Below are 23,393 nucleotides of genomic sequence, written 5' to 3'. Positions count from 1 at the left end.
AGGCCCTGTTCCCCACTGAATAAATATTGATATATAACTGTTTGGGGGTGGAGGAGGAAAGGACAGATTAGTATCTTCTTAGGATTTTCCAACTCAAACTCCCCCCACACTCACACTCCCAATGCATCAATCACTACGTAAGATTCAATCCAAAATTAGAAATGTAACTTAGATTATGAAATTAGAAAAATGAAAATAGATAGCTGTATTCCACTTGCAGAGATTAAAGGGCAAGGGCAGAAGGGATTTCCAGTAACTCAGACTTGTGGCTTATCTTTTATCATTACGTACTGTAGAGAAGAAACTCCCGGGAGAGGCTGAGGGCAAATGAAACATTTCCCGCCTATAAAAAAAAAAAGAAAGAAAGAAAAGGGAAAGAGTTTACTGCACTGAGGATATCTCCTCTGACCAAATCAATCAATGGATTTTCAAAAGTATTGTAAGACATTCTTACCATAAGTAGATAATAAGACTCATTGAAATGAGCAGCAGACTAGAAATGGGGAGGCTCTCTGTCCTAATTCAGGATTTGCAGCCCTGATGTAAATCAGGTCTCCTCAGTTTCCTCATTTACCAATGACTTATTACCACCCTTACCCGGGAAGGTAGAAAAATAAGTAAAAATAAACTTTCTTAAAATGTTCTCGAACCCTAAAGCATGCAAGACCATGTAATTGCAGGGTAGTTATTATTTGGATAAATTTCATTATTAAACTTAATATGAAACTACAAAAGCCTTAGTAAAAATATATTTTTTTCTCCAGGCTCAATACTTTCTGGAGTCGACAAAGTTAGTGGAAGTGTGCTCGGCAGTTAGACAGGCGCGAGCAGAGCAAGGACGATAGGCCAGGTGCGGAAGCTCACCAGGTGCCTGGGTGCCTGGCAATGGGCAAAACTGGGAAGTTCATTCAGACCTGACCTTTCATATTGCTGGTCATAGGGATTAGCCCCCCGACCTTTCATATCGCTGGTCGTGTGGCTTGGGCCCTGCCCTGCCCTTTCCTCCCCTGGCATGTCACTAGTCATGTGGTATAACCGCCTGGAGGAGGAACAAGGGGCCAAAGCGTGGCCTCATGCGACTGCCATGTTGGCCCTTGCACGACCCCTCCCTGAAGCCCCAACCCCCTGTGGTAACATCTAGGCCTCAGTTGTGTTTCAGGCCCAGGCCCAGGCCCAGGAAAGCAGCAAAACCAGACAGAAATGCCATGGCTGACCTCAGGACCAGCTACACTGACTAATGAGCCCTGACCTGGTGCCGGCCAATCAGTGGAGACCGTGGCCCTGAAAGGACACACCTGGAAAGCTGATGCATATTCTATTGAGATCCTCCCCTGGGACCTCCAGATAAATAACCCTCAAGACCAGCACCCAGTGTGGCTCTCTCTTGAGCAGCCCTGCACCTTTCCCACCCCCTTCCCTCAGGTGCATTTTCCTTGCCTCTGTCTTTCTCCTAAATTCCAAGGGCCCTTCTGTTGCCTCCAACTTGTTCCTAAGCCCATGCCCAGCTGGCTCACTTTTCTTCCCTCTGGGAGTTTCTAAATAAACTTTTGCTTGTAGTATTTGAATCTTGGCTCTGAATTCTTTCTTAGCCAGAACTCAAGTGCTGAGGTTGCTGAACCAAGATTCCATCTGACTCCACTGGTCTCACACCTGGTGCCATTTTGCTGCCAACAGGAGGGAGGCAAAGGAATACCTCACCCTGAACCATTCCTACCACATAGTAATGAACTCTTCCTGTAGCCATTCAACCTTGGGCAAAAGGAAACAGGACCTTCCAGACAAACCTGAGGAACAGACCAGGTTAGGTGGTCTGTCTCCTTGCTCTGGGATGATGGTGAACTGATGATGGTGAACTATTTCCTTCTGGTCATTTTACCTTTGCATATTAAAATTTTTAGTTTTAACCCTAGCTGGTTTGGGTCAGTGGATAGAGTGTCAGCCTATGGACTGAAGGGTCCCAGGTTCGATTCCAGTCAAGGGCACATGCCCAGGTTGCAGGCTCGATCTCCAGTAGGGAATGTGCAGGAGGCAGCCAATCAATGATTCTCTCTCATCATTGATGTTCCTAGCTCTTTCTCCCTCTCCCTTCCTCTCTGAAATCAATAAAAATATATGTATTTTTTTAATTTTTATTTTTAGTGATAAGCGCAATAATAAGCACATTATAAAACATACGAGACAGTGTCCATGGGTTATGCATATATGCATACACGTTCAATAGGGTGATGAAGGGGTCAATAGGGGAAAACAGGGAACATATGTAATACTTTCAACAATAAAGATCTTAATAAATAAATAAATAAATAAAACATATGAGAAATAGAAAAACAATGCTCCACTGGAACCCGGCACTCCAAACACTCTGGATAACATATAGTCTTTACATAGTTATAAAATACATATTCATATCCTGATTGTTCCACTCAACATGGTTATCAGGAATGGTTTTTATATATCATTACAAAATTAGTCTTCAGAGACAGCATTTTAAAATTATTATTTTTAAATGTGGTAAAAAAAAAAAACCCACATAAAATAAATGTACCATCTTAACCACTTCTAAGCATACAGTATTAAATATATTCACGCTGTTGTGCAACCAACTGCCAGAATGTTTTCATCTTGCAAAACTGAAAGTCTGTACCCATTAAACAACACCCCATTTCCTCTTCCCCTCGCCCCTAGTAACCACATTCTGCTTTGTCTCGATGAAGCAGACCCATACCTCAAATAAGTGGAATCCTACAGCATTTGTCTTTTAGTGACTGGCTTGTTTTATTTAGCATAATGTCCGTAAGGTTCACCTATGTTGTGACATGTGTCAGAGTTCCTTCTTTTTTAAGGCCAAATAATATTCCATTATATGTATATACCACATTTTGCTTATCCATTCATCCTTTGATGGACACATGGGCTGCGGCCACCTCTTAGCTATTGTGAATAGTGCTGCTATGAACATGGGTGTGAAAGAGATTGGGCATTTTTAATGGGTGCATTTTATTTCATCAAGAAGCTACATCACAGATGACCTAGCCATTCCACTATTGTGGGACATACAGATCGTTTCTAAATATTTAATATAATTATTCTTTTTTATACTTAACAGAGGAATAGTTAAATAATCTACTGACATCTTATAATGTCAGATATTAACTAAGGGTTACAGTTTTTCAAACTCTTTTGAAATGAAGAGAACTATAATGTAATTTTACATATTTTTAAGATGAAGGGTTTTTTCATGTAATAGTTATATTTTATCAAGAACAATGTTAGAATTACTTTTTATGTTTCAGTTACATTTCTTTGGAAATGTGTATACTAAATAATGTTAAATGGAAAAAGAGAATATACACTTGTGGTATGTAATATAATCATAATTGCTTCCATGTATTGAGTACATATGTGTCAGTGTTAGGGTGTTACACATATGAGCTCATTTAATCCTCACAACTCTTTGAGGTGAGCACTGAATGGCAGTAGAATATGCTATCCCCAAATATGCCTTTTGGGCATAAGGATAATTCTAAGCTAAATATTTTGAGAAAGAGCAGACGCAGGAGACATTCTGAAAACCAGAGTAGTGTTACCCTTTTGTAAGGGACATAAAGGGCATCCCCATTTGTAAGTATCTCCCTCCGTGGGCCAGGAAGGGAAGGACGACTCTAAATCACAAGAGAATCTTATCCATTTAGATAGGGGAGGGCGGGGGTGAGGGGGAGAGATTAACCAAAGGACTTGTATGCATGCATATAAGCATAAGCGATGGATGTGGACAACAGGGGGTGAGGGTGAGGGCAGGATTGGGGGATGAGGGGACATTGGGGGGATAAGGACACATTTGTAATATCTTAATCAATAAAGGGAAAAAAAATCTGCACAACAACCTTACCTTTGTTTACCATGTTTTTCTGGATAACCTCCCATAACTGGCCTCTCCTCATAGCTCTCTTTCTTTGTCTTTAGCTGAAGCTGATATATTTTTTTTTGAAATGAAATGAAAGGTCCATGAACAGACATTGGTTTCTAATTTACTGGGGGTAAAAAAAGGGAACATACAGGGTCTACAAGACAATGCCTTATGTGTTCTATTACTGTTGCATAAAAAATTGCGCTGTCAGAGCACAAAGAAGGAGAGTCTCGGGAGAACTAAGAAAGACTTCACAAAACAGGTGACATCTGAGCTATGCCTTGTAAGATGAATAAAATTTACCAGACAAAGCACGATTGTGGGAAGGGAGATTTTGTCAGTGAGTAGAAGAGAAATTTAAGTCATCACGGGGGGGGGGGAGACCCCAAATTTAACAATCAGACACGGGATTAAAAACCCCATCTTTCAGGGTAAGCTGCTTTAGTTTAACTTCTCCGAGTCTCTCAGTGTCAATTCTCCATTTTCTTCCTCTATTACAATTCAATCGCTTCCTGCGCTTTGCTGCATCACAGTGATTCGATTTCAGTTTTAATATGTAGCAACTGAGCAAGAAAGTTAGGAGAGGCACCCTGATACGTTTTATAACAAAGATCCACTTACCAGAAACTTCCATGAGAGGAACCAGACCATTTGCTGCACTGAGAACAGATATGTTTTGGGAGCAACACGTAGGGTTGGACCGCCCATATCCTCCTCCCTTTTCTCAGCAAAAGGGGGAAAGAAAAAGGAATGAAGGGCGTAGAACTGGTTTATTAGTTTTTGAAACTCTAAGGAATTGGCTCCGCAGTGACTTCTTCAGCCTATTCGTGAAGACTGCACAAAGCAGTTGGGAAACGGGGTTAGCTATGCCCAAAGATGACAGTTCCCATATTTAGGGAAATGAGCTTCCATGTGAGGGACAACAGGTCAAAGATCAACAGTGTCAAGGAAACACTGGAGGAGGCACTGAGCTGGTACTATGGACCAATAAGGCCGGCTCTATAGCTGGACACTAGTCATGTTACAGTTGGACTCGACTGCAAATGGAAGAGGACAGCAATCAAACTTCTTCCTTGGATATTCGCAATATCATGGCACAATATCTGTGAAGAGTTATGAATTGTTGAGAGTGCAAAAGAGTGATCTTCACTGACCGTGAGCCTACTAAACATGTGTCGATGCAGCTGTTGCTGCTACAGGTGAAAGGCTGCCCTCCTACACGGGAGACGATTTCAAAGTAGTGAGTGCATTGGAAAGAGCACTGGATTAAGAGTCAGACAGACTTGGATAAGTGAACTTTGTGACAAGTTAGGAATTCTTCTGAGATTTAGTTTACTCACATATGAAATACGGAAATAATAAAATTACCGCCCTGCTCGACTCACATTTGGTCCTGTTAGGAAGATGAAATAAATTAAGAGACATGAAAATGCTTACAGAATTGTAAAGTGCATATAAAGCATTACATTTATTGTGATGAAAGCAGTGAGTCTCACTTACTCCCCTACCTGGAAATAGGCAAAGGCCAAGTGATCCAAGGCATCCTCGAGACTTGCCTCATCCTCTGTCTTCCACTCTCCGTAAGATCCTCGGAAGAGACTGACGGCCTCCTCCAGCCAGGGGATGGCATGGTAGTAATCCCCCATGTCATAGGCCACCTGTAGGAAACACAGGCACTATCATTAAAGCCTTAGTCCACAGGCAGAGGAAAGGGCATGACATGCAAAGAGTGGGGGGCCTTTGGAACCCAACAAAGCCAGTTTCCATCTCAAATTCAATTAAATTCAATTTATTAAGCACCTGTTACATACAAGGCATTGCACTGGGTACAGAGAAGACACAAGGATACTTGCATTTAAGGAATTTATAACCTGGAGAGAAGACAGATATGAACTCAGGTTAATTATAATACTGGACAGACTGGCATGAATGCTGGAAGGAAATATATATATATTCTATGCTGGGCAGACATAAAAAAAGGAGGAGGCTTGAGACTCTCAAAAGGTTTCATGGAAGAAGTGGCATCTGAGATGGGACACCCTTGAAGAAGCCAAAGGATTTCAATACACCAAGATTGGGAAGAAGGGCATTTTAAATGAGGGAATGGTAGAAACAGAAGCCAAAGCAAGAATGTGTTCAAATGACACACTGTGACTGTGGTGTAAGGTGAAGAGAAGCAGGAAATGAACTTAAAAGGGCAGCATGGGATAAGCTAGTGAGAATTGTGAGTGTCTTGTTTTTAGGAAGATATTGCTGGCAGCATTGTGAGGAATGGACTAATTCATTCATTTATTTATTCAATATTTACTGAGAGTTTGTAATGTACCCGGTGGTCCCTGCCCTTAAAGGTCTTAAAAATCAAGGGGCTGGTGATAAACCAATAATTGTCACACAATGCATTAGACACTATAATGAAGGTAGACCTGGGAATGGTATGAGAGTTCAGTGCATTGTCTATATTAAATGTTGGAATATGGCAACATGTACTAGACATAGCACCTGTCTTTTAATAGTTCACCATTAACTAGAATACCAGAACTGCTAGTGGAATTTCCTGGAAATTGATGTGGGAGACAGCATGGAATTATAAAGTCGCAGAGCTGGAAGGATTCTTACAAAATGATCAAATGCAGGTATAACTTCCAGATAGGCAGAAAGACAGCAGAATGCAGAGATACCGTGACTCTGCAGCCTAACTATAAGTCGGTTCCTATCCCAGGCCTGCACTTCACCTGCGGTGTTATCTCTCTGGTCCTCAAGTTCCCTATTTGTGACAAGACTGAGTTGAGGAATTCTGATAAAAAATGACTGAACCTTTTCTGCTAAGTTAACAATTTATTTAAGATTTCCATGAGAAAGACTGAGATAATTGGAATCCTTCCAACCACAGAGATTTAGAAATTTTGAACAAAACATTTATTTATATATTTTTAAGAAAGAACGGAAAATACTCAGGCACCAGAAACAAAAAAGGAGCAGCTGAAAAATGCAAGCAATAAACTTATGAGCAGATGTTGAAGCTGCCTGGGATGGGGGTAAGTCTTATTAACCTTGGTTCTTAGTAACCTTAGATTGTAATGCCCACATGAGGACAGATGAGTCTTCTGCAGACCTCCCCAAATCTAGGGATTGGAATTTAGACACATTCATAAAACGGTAACCCACTGAAAACAATACCTTAAGAATCAGAGTAGACCAGAAAAAAATCTACCCACTGCCACAAGGAGAAAAGAAAGTTGGTTTGTTTCTGTTGGCTCTGTTTAGGGGAATAAAATAGCTCCTTCGAATATTACTAACCTTAAGCCTACGCTTCACTTGAGTTTAGGGTGTGAATTTACATTATTCATACAGTTAAGGAACCATCAGGCCAGTTAATCAATATAAAAATAGACCTAAGGCCACAGCAAATCAAAACCATGAGTTATCACTTCACACCTGTTAGAATGGCTATTATCAGTAAGACAAGAAACAACAAGTGCTGGCGAGGATGTAGAGAAAAGGGAATCCTGCGCACTGTTGGTGGGAATGTACATTGGTGCAACCACTATGGGAAACAGTATGGAGATTCTGCAAAAAATTAAAAATAAAACTGCCATTAGATCCAACAATTCCTTCTGGGTATTTATCTGAAGAAAATGAAAACACTCACTCAAAAAGATATCTGTACCCACATGTTCATTGCAGCATTATTTACAATAGCCAATATATGGAAACAATCTAAGTGTTTAGCAATGGACAAATGAATAAGTAAAGTTATATACATATATATAACACACCTACAATGGAATATTATTCAGCCATAAAAAGAATGAACTCTTGCAATTTGCAACATGGATGGACCTTGAGGGCATTATGCTAAGTGAAACAAGTCAGACAGAGAAAGACAAATACCATATGATTTCATTTATATGTGAAATCTAAACAAACAAACAAACCCAACCCCATAGAAAGAGAAAACAAATTGGTTGACAAAGGTAGGGGGTAGGGGGTGGGTCAAAAGGTATAAATTTCCAGTCATAGAATAAATAAGTCATGGGGATATAATATAGAGTCAAAAAAAGGGGGAGGTCTAAGTCCAGTGATACCATCCGAGTACCTGGAAGAAGAAAATCCAAAACTCTCTGGGGGAATATTCCCACAGTTCTGGGCACAGAGATTCTTCTATGGGGGGGGGAAAGTCCTGCTAAAAATAACCTCACGATCAAACACAACAAATCCTATTAGGAAATAACTGATCATGAACAAGAATCAACAGACATAATACTAGGTAGGGTCGGGGAATTAGACAATTAAGAAATCAGAAAATGGAGTGATCCACTTTAAAATAAACAATGATGGCCCAGCCGGCATGGCTCAGTGGTTGAGTGTCAACCTATGAACCAGGAGGTCACAGTTCAGTTCCTAGCCAGGGCATGTGCCTGGGTTGCAAGCTCAATCCCCAGTGTGTGTATGTGTGTGTATGTGTGTGTGTGTGGGGGGGGGTGGACAGGAGGCAGCGGATCAATGATTCTCTCTCATCATTGATGTTTCTAACTCTCCCCCCCCCCGTCTTCCTCTCTGAAATCAATAAAATGTATTTAAAATCAATAAATAAAATAAACAATGATGGAGGGAATTGGAGACATGTAGATGAAACACACTTGGCCACATGTGAATAATTATTGAAGTTTATTCTTTGACCCAGCAACACCATTCCCAGGTTTTTTAACCAAGAGCTATGAAAACAAACATCCACAGAAAGACTTACATAAGAATGTTTTTAGCAGCTCCATTCAAAGCAGCCCATCCTGGAAACAATCCAAGTATCCATCAATAGGAAACTGGGTGAATACTACTAAGCAATAAAAAGGATTGAACTACTAATAAATGCAACAACATGAATGAGCTTCACAGACATAATGTGCTGAGAGAAAGGAGCTGGACTCAGAAAAGCTCATATTCTGTGGTTCAGGACAACGGCTACCTGGTACCTGGGGAAGGTGGAGTAGAAAGGGTGCTGGGTGGTGAGAAGGAAAAGGAGTGAGGCTTTATTTAGCTCTATGTAAATTCTTTTGTAAAGACTTGAAAAAAAAACTGAAACAAATATAGCAAAATGTGAACGTATATCTCATCTCAATGACTGATAGAATTGCTTGTTACAGTATTATTTTACATACTTTTGGTAAATTTGAAATGTCTTATCTTTCAAAATAAGTAAATACACACAGAAATAAAGACTGCCAGGGAGACTTTCAGGAACTGACTTACTAAATTTTCAACATATGGTTTCGGACTCAGAAAGGCCTCACCAATGAAGCATATATTGACATGGAACTACTTTAACAGGCATAAACTGAAATTAGCCAGGAACCTGATGATTCAGCTCTAATTCCATTCAGGGTCTCCAATGCCCTAGGAGCTGTATCAGTGAAGAAATTGCTTCGGCATACGTCTGAGATTTTGTTGCCTTTGGATTCCTCTAGTATTTTTATGGTTTCCCGTCTTACGTTTAAGCCCGTTATCCATTTTGAGTTTATTTTTGTGTATGGTGTGAGTTGGTGGTCTAGTTTCATTTTTTTGCATGTATCTGTCCAATTTTCCCAACACCATTTATTGAAGAGACTGTCTTGACTCCATTGTATGTTCTTGCCTCCTTTGTCATACTCCATTACTTCTTAAAGCAACGGCACACAAAGAGTATATTGTAAAATGACCTCAAGTGTGCTTATGACTTATGATCAAAGATCAGTAAAATATCTCATATGGGAGCTTCCTGAAGTCTATTTCCTCCAATAACGTTAGAGTGAATGGCCTGTTTTTGACACTACTTTAATTTAGTATTTCTAAATTCCCAGGAAATGTACAAGGGATTCCAGAGCGTCTCGGCAGGCCGACTGTCCATGATCTTCCCTCCACAACCACCATCTCCTATCCCTTCCCCCACCCTTAACTCTGCTTCTCCTTTCCACCCAGCCGTTCATCCTCAGTCAGGGTGCAATAGCTAGGGCCGTGGTCGGCAAACTGCGGCTCGCGAGCCACATGCGGCTCTTTGGCCCCTTGAGTGTGGCTCTTCCTAAGCCTTAGGAGTACCCTAATTAAGTTAATAACAACGCACCTACCCATATAGTTTACGTTTAAAAAATTTGGCTCTCAAAAGAAATTCCAATCGTTGTACTGTTGATATTTGGCTCTGTCGACGAATGAGTTTGCCGACCACTGAGCTAGGGTGACCAAGGACCACTTTCCCCAGGACAGTCCTGGCTAATAACACCCCTTCCACTCCCAATAGTGTCCTAAGTAGATGGTCACTTTAGCTATCACGGAAAGAGCCCGGGATTTGGAGTTAAAAGACCCGGGTTCAAATTTTAGTCCTACTTAAGGGGACTTTAATACACCATTGACAGCACTGGATAAGTCCTATAGACAAACAATCAGCAAAGATACAGCAATCCTAAATGACTCACTAGATCAGATGGACTTAATAGACATCTTCAGAACACTTCACCCCAAAGCCAGAGAATATACGTTCTTCTCAGGTGCTCATGGGACATATTCAAAAATAGACCACATATTGGGCCACAAGCAAAGTATCCCCAAATTCAAGAAGATTGAAATCATAAAAAGCGTCTTCGCAGACCACGATGGCATAATATTAGAAATAAACTACAATAAAAACAACCCAAAATACTCAAACACCTGGAAGCTGAATAGCATGCTATTAAATATTGATTGGGTTACCAATGAGATCAAAGAAGAAATTAAAAACATCCTGGAAACTAATGACAATGAAAACACAACAATCCAAAACCTATGGGACACATTGAAAGCAGTCCTGAGAGGGAAGTTTATAGCTCTACAGGCCTATCTCAAAAAACAAGAAAAAATGGTAGTAAATCATCTAACTCTACAACTCAAAGAATTAGAAAGAGAGCAACAAGAAAACCCCAGAGTGAGCAGAAGGAAGGAGATAATAAAGATTAGAGCAGAAATAAATGACATAGAGACCAAAAAAACAATACAGAAAATCAATGAAACCAAGAGCTGGTTCTTTGAAAGGATAAACAAGATTGATAAACCTCTAGCCAGACTCACCAAGAAGCAGAGAGAGAGGACCCAAATAAATAAAATCAGAAACGATAGAGGCGAAATAACAACAGACCCCACAGAAATACAAATGATTGTTAAAAAATACTATGGACAGCTTTACTCCAACAAACTAGACAACCTGGAGGAAATGGACAAATTCCTAGAAAAATACAGCATTCCAAAACTCAATCAGGAAGAATCTAAAAATCTCAACAGGCCAATAACTATGGAAGAAATTGAAGCAGTCATCAAAAAGCTTCCATCAAACAAAAGCCCAGGACCAGACGGCTTCACAGGGGAGTTTTACCAAACATTCAAGGAAGAACTAAAACCTATCCTCCTCAGACTACTACAAAAAATTCAAGAGGAAGGAACACTTCCAAGCTCATTCTATGAAGCCAGCATCACCCTAATACCAAAACCAGGTAAAGACAACACAATGAAAGAGAATTACAGGCCAATATCCCTCATGAACATAGATGCCAAAATCCTCAACAAAATCTTAGCAAATCGGATCCAGCAGTACATCAGAAAGATCATACACCATGACCAAGTAGGATTTATCCCAGGGATGCAAGGATGGTACAATATCCGCAAATCAATAAACGTGATACATCACATAAACAAATTGAAAGAAAAAAACCACATGGTCATATCAATTGATGCAGAAAAAGCATTTGACAAAATTCAACACCCATTTTTGATAAAAACTCTCAGCAAGGTGGGAGTAGAAGGATCATACCTCAACATAATAAAAGCCATATATGACAGGCCCACAGCCAACATCATACTCAACGGACAAAAACTAACACCATTTCCCCTAAGAACAGGAACAAGACAGGGATGCCCCCTCTCACCACTCCTGTTCAACATAGTACTGGAAGTGTTAGCCATTGCAATTCGGCAAGAAGAAGAAATAAAAGGCATCCAAATTGGAAAAGAGGAAGTAAAACTGTCCTTATTTGCAGACGACATGATATTATACATACAAAACCCTAGAGATTCCATCAAAAAGCTACTAGACTTAATACATGAATTTGGCAATGTAGCAGGATACAAAATTAACCCCAAGAAATCTGAGGCATTTCTATACACCAATAGTGAACTTTCAGAAAGAGAGATTATAAAAACAATCCCGTTTACCATTGCACCGAAAAAACTAAGCTACCTAGGAATAAACTTAACTAAAGAGGTAAAAGACCTCTACTCAGAAAACTACAGGACGTTGAAAAAAGACATAGAGGAAGACATAAACAGATGGAAGAACATACCGTGTTCATGGATTGGTAGAATCAACATCATCAAAATGTCCATACTACCCAAAGCAATCTATAAATTCAACGCACTTCCCATTAAAGTACCAACAGCATACTTCAGAGATCTAGAACGAACTCTCCAAAAATTCATCTGGAATAAAAAAAGACCCCGAATAGCTGCAGCAATCCTGAAAAAGAACAAAGTAGGTGGGATCTCAATACCAGATATCAAGTTGTATTACAAAGCCACTGTTCTCAAAACTGCCTGGTACTGGCACAAGAATAGGCATATAGATCAATGGAATAGAATAGAGAGCCCAGAAATCGGCCCGAACCAATATGCTCAATTAATATTTGACAAAGGAGGCAAGAACATACAATGGAGCCAAGATAGTCTCTTCAATAAATGGTGTTGGGAAAATTGGACAGATATATGCAAGAAAATGAAACTAGACCACCAACTTACACCATACACAAAAATAAACTCAAAATGGATAAAGGACTTAAATGTACGACAGGATACCATAAAAATTCTAGAAGAATCCAAAGGCAAGAAAATCTCAGACATATGCCGAAGCAATTTCTTCACTGATACAGCTCCTAGGGCACTTGAAACTAAAGAAAAAATGAACAAATGGGACTACATCAAAATAAAAAGCTTCTGCACAGCAAAAGAAACCATCAACAAAACAACGAGAAAACCCACTGTGTGGGAAAACATATTTGCCAATGACATATCTGATAAGGGCCTAATCTCCAAAATTTATAGGGAACTCATACAACTTAACAAAAGAAAGATAAACAACCCAATCAAAAAATGGGCAAAGGACCTAAATAGACACCTTTCAAAAGAGGACATTCAGAAAGCCAAGAGACATATGAAAACATGCTCAAAGTCACTAATCATCCGAGAGATGCAAATCAAAACAGCAATGAGGTACCATCTCACACCTGTCAGACTGGCTATCATCAACAAATCAACAAACGACAAGTGCTGGAGAGGATGTGGAGAAAAAGGAACACTTGTGCACTGCTGGTGGGAATGCAGACTGGTGCAGCCACTATGGAAGACAGTATGGAGTTTCCTTAAAAAACTGAAAATGGAACTCCCATTTGACCCTGTGATCCCACTTCTAGGAATATATCCCAAGAAACCAGAAACACCAATCAGAAAGGATATATGCACCCCTATGTTCATAGCAGCACAATTCACCATAGCTAAGATCTGGAAACAGCCTAAGTGCCCATCAGTAGATGAATGGATTAGAAAACTGTGGTACATCTACACGATGGAATACTATGCTGCTGTAAAAAGGAAGGAACTCTTACCATTTGCAACGTCATGGATGGAACTGGAGAGCATTATGCTAAGTGAAATAAGCCAGTCAATAAAGGAAAAATACCACATGATCTCACTCATTCGTGGACAATAGAGACCATTATAAACTTTTGAACAATAATAGATACAGAGGCAGAGCTGCCTCAAACAGATTGTCGAGCTGCAGCGGGAAGGCCGGGGAGGGTTGGGGGGCAGGAGGTAGGGGGGTAAGAGATCAACTAAAGGACTTGTATGCATGCATATAAGCATAACCAATGGACATAAGACACTGGGTGATAGGGGAGGCTAGGGGACTGTCTAGGGTGGGGGGATAAAATGGATACATATGTAATACCCTTTGTAATACTTTAAGCAATAAAAAAAAAAAAAATTTATAAAAAAAAAAAAAAAAATTTTAGTCCTACTTAAAATTGTGAAACCTTAGGTAAGTTCTACACCCTCTCTGAACCTCAGTTTCCTCACCTGAAAATGGGGAATAACAACCAATGTCCAAGTTTGCTGTCAGAATTAGAAAAATGTAAAAAGCAACCGGGAGATAATCATTTCATCCACAAGAAAGTAGCCCCTGGCAATTCACCCTCTCTCTGAAGACTGTTACCTTGCCAACTTGGAAGCAGTCATCTGCCGTGAGGGAGAAAAGCCGGCTGGGGCTGTACAGGTCAGTGACCGCGGAGCCAGTGACCCTCTGAAAGACGCCGCGGGCAAGGCCCTTCACGTTGAGCGTGTACACGTCCTGCAGCCGCATCAGGGCCCTCGCTGCTCCCTCAAGGTCCTCGAAGGCTGGCAGGTCCTGCTCCACCTTCTCGAAGCCATCCTTCAGAGCTGTAAGGTCGTGAAAACAAGCCCCATTCAAACAGCAGGCGGTGAACCTTTCATACATGCAAGGCACAATTACCTGTTCACGTATTTCAAGAATAAAAATAATATTTGATTTGCTTTTCTTCTCAGTGGCAAGCACCGTTCCTGGCACAGAGCGATGCTGAATACAATCTTCTCAATGAGGAATAAAGGCTTTAGAGTAAAAGCTAAGGCACACACCTTTACCACACTGCTCCCACCTCTCTGTCTCCAGGAGTCTTTCCCTTTGCAGGGATAATTATTTTCCCTCTTAACTTCCCTAAAGTCAACAAACTTGTTCAAATACAAAGCAGAGTAAATTAAGAAAGTGATCCTGCAACAGATCACACTGTAGTGGCAACTTAATAAAACAGAAATTATTAGAAGACATCACTTTTTACATATAGGTAAATGGGATGATATTTTGGATTCGATCCATAATCAAGTGAGATAATGGGTATGATGCTTTCTAATGTAAAATTATATCAACTTATTAACAAGGGGACCTAGTTCTTTGTGATAATTAGAGTTAAGGAGATCAAGTAATACCTACCCACTTATTACCCGTCATCACATCCCATCAGAATCTCTCTCCTTTCCACTGAGTCAGGAGATAGAATCTCTTTACCCTCCAGCCCGCCTCCTCATTACCTCGGGTGTTCTCACTCGCCTCCAGACTATGTACCACATTCCTCCAGTCAGACTGTAGGCGTTTGATGAGAGTAAATGCAAGCAGAGGGTTAGACACAGGGGTTGCTGAATCCTCATGCAAAGAAAGCACCTTGTGATAGAACCTGAAAGAGAGGACTGGGATGATCTCACCTACCGATGCAACCAGACACCTAGGAAAGGCTGGCATGCTGTATAAACATTGAGAGTAGTTAAAAATGAAATGCTGAGTCCCTTGAGACTCATGGAATATTGTAATCAATAAGCAAAAACAACAACAACAAAAACCCACTACTATCACAACAAAAGTAGGTCTCTTCATTTGTTCATTCAATAAGTCAGTCTCTACCAGTCAGTTATTGTACATCAGGCATCATGCTAGGGGCTAGAGATACAAAGGCAAGACAGAGTCCAGCTCTCAAGGAGTTCACAATCCAGAAAATCTTTTTTTCTCTCTCACCATTCTATATTCAATACTTAGAATCTGGTAGAAATGCAAACACATTGTTCAATTAATTGCAATAATTGTGATACATGCTATGAGAAAAGTGAAGTGAGCATATCATGCTATGGAACGCTATAGCAATTTGTAGGCAGGACACTTAACCCAGATGGGAGTTAGAAATGTAAGGGAAGAGCCCTGGCTGGGCAGCTCAGTTGACTAGAGCATTGTCCTAATACGCCAAGGTTGTGGGTTTGATCCCCAGTCAGGGCACATACAAGAAGCAATCAATGAATACATAAACAAGTAAAACAACAAATCCATGTTTCTCTTTCTCTCTCCCTCAAAATTAATAAATAAAAAATTTTAAAAGGAGAAAGAAATATAAGAAAGACTTCCCAGAGGGGATGGCTCTTGATCTGAGTCCTGAAGGACTACAATATGGGTAGCTACTACTTATTGAGTCCTCACCATGTATTAGGCATTCTGCTAAGCACTTTAAATACATAGTCTCATTTAATTACCCCCAACAACCCTCAGAATAGATTTGATCATGCCCGTTTTACAGGAGAAGAAACTGAAACAAGGCCATACTATTAGCAACAAAACCAAGAATGAACCCAAGCCTGCCGACTCTGAAGCCTGTTCGCAGTTGACTGTGCCATAGTGTTTCCATGGATCTAGAACAAAGAAGGGAGGAAGAGTGTTTTTTGATCCAACAGGGAATAATGTGCACAGAGGCATAGAGGTTTGACATGTATTTGTTCACTCAACAAGTCACTCTATACTGTTTACTTGTCAGACGCCATGCCAGAAGTTGGACAAGACAGGGGCCCATGCTCAAGGATTTCATAGATAAGAAAATACTCTATGCCTAAGAAAATACTCATCACTCTATACCTAAGTTCAATACATACTTCTATGAAAGAATGAATGAAATACTATATTATTCTAGGAGTTAAGAACAAAATTGTGAATAAGACAGTAACCTTGGTTCTCAGAGACTCACAGTCTAGGCAGCGGTTCTCAACCTGTGGGTCGCGACCCCTTTGGCGGTCGAACAACCCTTTCACAGGGGTCGCCTAAATACATCCTGCATATCAGATATTTACATTACGATTCATAACAGTAGCAAAATTATAGTTATGAAGTAGCAATGAAAATAATTTTATGGTTGGGGGTCACCACAACATGAGGAACTGTATTAAAGGGTTGTGGCATTAGGAAGGTTGCCCACCCCTGGTCTAATGGGTAATACAGACACAAATAATGACATGACAGAAGCAACACCAGACTTCTGAACAAGACTTGGTGGGAGTATAGAAGGGAGTGATTGATTTGGCCAGAGCAAGTCAGAGAAGATCATCTCTCCTTTCACAAAGGAGGTAATAAACCGAGATTGATGGGGGAATGCAAACATGAGGAAGGGAGGAGGACGCCTCCTTCCCGATAGGCAGAGGCAGTCCCGAGGATGCCAAGGTACGGAGAGAGAGAGACAGCAGGGGACTTACAAGCAGTTTAGTAGTGCTGGAGCACAGGCAGTATTGGCAGTTGGGCAGATCCGACGGGAGAAGTGAGGAGCACCTCATAGGCCTTGCTGAGGAATTTGGTTTTGACCCTGAGTGCAACTAGGAGCCACCAAAAAGTTTTAAGTGAGAGTGGGATATGTTGACATATAAAAGTCTGTGAAAGGGTGGGGAGGAGGGTTCAGAAGTGGAAGCGACTGGAGGCAGAAAGACCAGTTTGGAGGCCATTTCAAAACTGCAAGCAAGAGACCAGGAGAATCGGAATGATAACAGTGACATGCAGACACTGATGATGGCTAATGGGGAATGAAGAGGTGATGTTTTCCAGCATGCTTCCATTTGCAGGAAGGGACAGAAGAGTGGGGCCAGAAGTGACCATCTTCCTCGTTAATTTCTCTCCTCAGATATCCTACAGGAGTGTTCCTGTAAGCAAAACATGCTGTCTCCTTTTCTGGTCTACTATGGTTATCCCACTCCTAACAGCGGGATTTATACTATTGAAATGTATAGATTTTAAAAAGGCAGACTTAAGAGCTCTAGTCCTGCCCTCAAAGAATTCCCCCCCCCTTGTTTTAAAATTATTAATTTCCAAGAAATATAATAACAACAAAGGAAGTAAAAGAAAGGAGTGTTATCAAAGTAAAAAGGATATGGATTTATGTGAATGTGTACAGGAGCACGTGAGAATACAGGAGTTCTTTGGCAAGAGTGGGGACTTCCATGAGCGGAAAGGGATGAAAGTGAAGAATAGAGATGGTGGTTGGGTGGGAGGATTTCAATACCTTCAAGCAGAGTCTGACCTAAAGACTTCTCAAGGGTGGTTCCTGCAACTATCAAACAGAGCTTGAAAATAGAAGATGACTTGCTTCACGGTGCTTCCAGGGAGCCAAATATTCAATTCAAGCATAAACTAAGGAAGGAGAATCAGGACCTGGGTGCCCCAGGGAGGGAATGGGAAGCCTGTCAAATACCAGGGTGTCTCTGGTCCCCAAACAGGGCTGTTTGAGAGCGGTTATCCTAGGGCAGTGATGGTGAACCTTTTGAGCTCGGCGTGTCAGCATTTTGAAAAACCCTAACTTAACTCTGGTGCCGTGTCACATATAGAAATTTTTTGATATTTGCAACCATAGTAAAATAAAGATTTATATTTTTGATATTATTTTATATATTTAAATACCATTTAACAAAGAAAAATCAACCAAAAAAATGAGTTCATGTGTCATAGGTTCGCCATCACTGTCCTAGGGTTTTGAATATACCAGTCTCAGGGTGTGGTTTTGTTTTGTTTTTTATTACCCATTATTTCCTGCATCAGCTCCATATGGAACTACTTAATGAAAGATATTCCATTGCTCGATGAAAAAACTTCTCAGCAGAGACTTGGGCTGGAGTCCAACCTGAAGAGCAAGTGTCCAGAAACAACTGAGGCTGAACGGGCAGTGATTTTATAAGACGGTCGGACTGGGAGGAGACCTGAGACTTATCCTGACCCACCCTCCAACTATCCTTCAGTTTCTTCCTCTATAGAATGACAGAGCTGGTCTAGTCTAGGAGGTCTCTCTTCTAGCGTGACTGTTCTAGGATTTCTTTCCATTTCCTTTTCTGCAACTGGGTAAATAGACTCCTCATCTGGTGCTTGAGGACTGATGTCTAACAGACAACAGAGGAAACTGAGGCACAATGGGAAAGAGGTAAGACAGAGAGGTGTACCAAGCCATCAATCAGATCAAAAGCACTACCTCTTTTTCTCTTCGCAGCCCACTCTGCAGGACGGGCTCCATTTATTTAGCACAGGGGTCTGATCTTCCTTGAAGCACATAATTCAGTTCAGCGCTCAGATACATCACTTTTCTGTTGCAGAGAGAAAAAACCCCTATCCACTAATATCCGAGGCTGGTTTGGAATCTAAACGTTGGCCCCATGCCCAGCCTCTGAGCAAATAGCTGGTTTTCAGAGACTGAGTAACTGGATGCTGAATTCAAACCTCACGGTTTCCTAAATGGCAAATGCTGCTGAGAGTGGAAAAACAGATCCTTTCCTTCAAGAATTTGCACATAAAATGTGCAACCCAATCCCTGCATTAGACGGAGCCTGGACAGATGATCCAACCACAATACACGGGCTATTTCAATTCAATATGTTTCTCCTTTGGAATTTAGAAATGGCTTTGCTTCAGTTCTTCTGAGACATTCAGAATGGTTCATTCTTAGCACAGAAATAACTGCTGCTGGCCCTACTCTTTCAATCTTGGTAGTTTTAAAAAACTGTACCTATAAAAAGAGCTAGGGCTTAATTATATATATATCTATATTATATTTATATATGTAACAAATATATGCTATATTAGTATATAACAATATATACTATAACTAGTATAATTTTTATTCATTAATGTGGGTAGAGAGTAGTTTCAACCTCCCCAAAGTTTCATTTTTAAATTGAAAAATTCAGAGAAGAACATCAACTGAGGCCCTTAGAAATAACATCTCAAGTCCATGAAATCACCAGGTCGGGAGTATCAGAACATGAGCAGGAACCGCCAAAATTCTTGCTTTAAAAAGCAAACATTTCACTAGGTTTTAGAGCACTGATTCGAGAACAGACAGTCTCAAAAATATCAAATTACACTTTCTGAAATTACATGTCCGTAAGTCACATGAGAAGAGAATCTAGAATTTTTCTGATTCTTTTTTATTATCTGAGCTCTCACAGTCCCAGTTACCGTTTAGAGCCAAACGTGGGGTCTAGTTTCACTAGTCAGTCTTAACAATCGTGAAGACCTAACATTTATTGAGCAATTATTACATCCCAAGCACAATGATAAATACCTTTATATGGTATTTAATCCCTCCAACAACCCTACGGGGGTAGGTACTCTCACTACCATTATTTTACAGGTTAAAAAGCTAATGCATTAAAGAGATAAAGAAACTCGCTCAAAGTCAGAGCCCAGGATTCAAATAGAGGTCCATTAAATTGCTGAATCCAGACTCCTAACCATTATGCACTCTGGCTGCTCATAAACCTCAGGTCTGGGTCCTGTCATATCAGAGAAGCAAGCAGGAGAACATCACAGCATAATGGGAGGAGAATCAAAAGAGCTGTGTTCTAGTCCTGGATTTGCTACCGACTGCATTTATAATCTTGGATAAAGTCCTTCGGTTTTCTCATAGTTTAAATAATGTCTCATTTGTTTAAGAGAGTAATACAAACCTCCTCCAAAGCACTGTGTGTCAGAGAGAATTAAAGGAGAGAAGGTTTGTGCAAAACCTCCCACTGTGACAATGACAATGGTGATCAGACAGTGAAGCCCTGCCCAGATGTTTTAATCAACAAGCGCCCTTCTGAGCCTGTTCCCGAGAGGCTGGGCATGGGCGTCAGAGTTCTGACCCTCATCTCCATCAGGACCACCAAAAAGAGGCGTTAGTGGTAAGAGAGCAAGCACACGGGTAGCCGGGAGCATGTTGGGATCTGAAATCAAAGACAAAAAAGTCTGCTATTTCCCTCAATAAACTTGGACTTCAGTGAATCTAGACCAACGCTTCTCAACCCGTGTGTCACAAGAATGTTTAAAACATGCACTACCTGACTAGTCAGGGTCACTGACCTCCTTTCCTCTAGATTGTCAAATTAAAAAAGGACAACAGACAACACAACTATAACCATCTGGTGTGAATGAATCAAAATTAGACCTATTTTTTTTTGTCTGATTGGCAAAAAATACATTTTTTGGTGTGCCACAGAATTTTAGGAAGTAGTTTATGTGTGCCATGAGATGAAAAAAGTTGAAAATCACTGATCAAGACTAAGAACAAAATTAAAATATTTTGCTCTGTAAATGTGGGCTTACAGAACATTAGGCAACTATACTCTTCCAAAGAGTGACAAAAATTATGGAAATCATAATCATTTACTGTTATTATTAATATACACTTACATACATTATACATGTATGTGTGTATCATGCCTATTTGAAACTAACAGTGAATTTAAACATGCATCTAATGCTTACATGCAAACTACACACTTAAGAGCACATTCCAAATTACATCATCATCCAGTCACCACTGAGTAACAAGCAAGATCTATCACACACACTTCCACACACAAATTGATTCTCTTGTCCGTGGCTCTCCCACACAGCCCTGGTGTTTCACACACCTTCTTCCCATGTGCCCCAGAATGGGTATTCCCATCACAAACACCCACTCACAACTTTATAAGCAGTACGTTTCAGACAGCCTTCTGTTGTCTCAGCTCAGCAGAGGGGCCCATCTCAGAAGCACGGTATTAATATATTCAGATAACAATGTGTTTACACCACCATTTCTCACACTGCGGGCTTCTCCATGCCCCAAGCAGAGAAGGCACAGCACATGCCCACACATATGGTGTCAGATACAATCATTGATCTTTCATAGCTTGACAGTGACAGAGTCAGTATGTGATGACAGTGTCCCAGTGTTCCAAGTCTACAGCGTTTTATCCCACGGTGTGTAGCACTAGCGCTTGTTGATTATATAGCAAAACAGTATTGGCTGAGTATCTGCCTGTGTGTGCTATACCCAGCATCCTCTAGCACAGTGGTTCTCAACCTTCCTAATGCCGCGACCCTTTAATACAGTTCCTCATGTTGTGGTGACCCCCCAATTTCATTGTTACAAATTGAACATAGTTCAAGCATAGTGATTAGTCACAAAACAATATGTAATTATATGTGTGTTTTCCAATGATCTTAGGCAACCCCTGTGAAAGGATTGTTCGACCCCCAAAGGGGTCGTGACCCACAGGTTGAGAACCGCTGCTCTAGCATCAAGAATGGTTTTACCCAGTATTTTTTTTAATCTTTCTTGTTGAAAGTATTACATATATTCCTCCCCCCCCCCATGGACCCCTTCTAGCCCCCGCCTGCCCCTGCCCCAGGCCTTCACCACCCCATTGTCTGTGTACCCAGTATTTTCTTGGTGTCAGCCACTTTCATACACATATAACACCTCAGTTATTTGTTTAGAATTTAGAGAGCTCTTCCTGGGGTGAAGAGAAGGGAGGGCTGAAAGCAAAGGAGACGTGGGCATCTCTGACTCACAATCCTGATGCTACAGACTCCAAGCTCCTTGACTCTTGGGTCTTGTTCACCGTTTTATCCCCAGTGTCTGGAACAGGGCTTGGCACTCAAGCACACGTGTTGAATAAATTGGTGAAAGTGAAGCACACTCACATAGTGACTTGCACAATCACGAGTACACACTCTGCATCTCTCCCAGGGGGACGGTATCCATAGTGCCATGTGCATCCAGTTCCATTGACATGAGCGTCTCCCACGTGGTCACAGAATGTCACCTGACTCATAAGAACACCAATGACCCAGGCACATGGTCAACACACCTACGGCTGCAGCGTCACACAGTCTCCTCCCCATGGCCCTCTGGCAGCGTCTGGGCATCTCTGTGGCACCGAGCCTGGGGCCCACACCTTGGACACTGTCCTGCAGGTCCTCCTTGGCCTCAGAGGCACTCCGCCACACCTTCCCACATCTGCCTCTGTGCGACGCTGGACTGGAGGGCGCTGTGTGTGTGTGTGTGTGTGTGTGTGTGGCCACACCGTGTGACACAGCGTCTCCGGGGTCACCCTCAGCCTCAGTTCCCCCATCACCCCATGCCACACTGTCTCGCCTGGGGTCGCACACAGGGTGACAATGCATCTGGGGAGGCACACCCCCCGCGGCTCAGTCTCACGGGGGCGTGACGCTGGGTGTGAAGTCCCACGCAGGGCGGCAATGAGTCCCAGCGCCACCCCCAGCCTGGAGCGCGCGTCTCAGTCCCGGCCTCTGACTCGGTCTCCCCCACTCTGCCGGCCCCTCACCTGGTCAGGTCCCGCAGCCGCGCCTCCTCCCCGCGCAGGTAGCGCCTCAGCAGCCCCAGCAGGCGGCGCTCGGGGGCCAGGGCGCGCGCCACGCTGGTCAGCGCCGAGAAGGTGTCCCCGCGCGCCGCGGCCCCCGCCGGCGCCCCCGCCCGCAGCGCCAGCACCGCCAGCAGCGCCGCCAGCCGCGCCACGGAGCCCATCGCCGGCGCCCGCACGCGTCCCCGCGGACGTCCCGCCCGAGACGCCCCGCCGCCCGGAGCTCCCGCCCCGCCCGCCCCTCGGCCCCGCCCCGCCCCGCCCGCCCCGCTGGTCCTCCCCTGCGCCCGCCTGGCCCCAGCCCCTGACTCCTTTGCTCGGACGCCGCGCTCACTCCCGGGCTCCCACCTCCTGCCCCCGAGCTCCTCTCGCTGCGCGGGGGCTGCCTGCACCCCAGGGGCCGCCCGCCTTCCACCGAGCACAGCCCCGGGCAGGTGTTTTCGCTGTGCCCCTT

At 42.2% G+C, this 23,393-nt stretch overlaps 1 protein-coding gene across 1 annotated transcript in view; it reads right to left on the bottom strand.

Annotated features, from left to right (window-relative positions):
- The window catches only part of P4HA3 (prolyl 4-hydroxylase subunit alpha 3), a 43,751-nt gene extending 20,603 nt beyond the window's left edge, over positions 1 to 23,148 (bottom strand). Inside the window, exons 1-5 of the mRNA XM_059708459.1 lie at positions 22,904 to 23,148; positions 15,056 to 15,198; positions 14,166 to 14,389; positions 5,416 to 5,565; positions 292 to 343 (exon numbers count right to left, since the gene is read on the bottom strand). Of these exons, the coding sequence (XP_059564442.1) occupies positions 292 to 343; positions 5,416 to 5,565; positions 14,166 to 14,389; positions 15,056 to 15,198; positions 22,904 to 23,103 (769 nt within the window). The 5' untranslated portion in view covers positions 23,104 to 23,148. The remainder of the gene's footprint in view (positions 1 to 291; positions 344 to 5,415; positions 5,566 to 14,165; positions 14,390 to 15,055; positions 15,199 to 22,903) is intronic.
- Between the last annotated feature and the right edge of the window lie 245 nt (positions 23,149 to 23,393).

The sequence above is a fragment of the Myotis daubentonii genome, chromosome 9, assembly GCF_963259705.1.
Source record: "Myotis daubentonii chromosome 9, mMyoDau2.1, whole genome shotgun sequence".
In the NCBI taxonomy this organism is placed as follows: Eukaryota; Metazoa; Chordata; class Mammalia; order Chiroptera; family Vespertilionidae; genus Myotis; species Myotis daubentonii.
The sequence above is the reverse complement of the archived record's forward strand: the minus strand, read 5'-3'. Positions and strand labels throughout refer to the sequence as shown.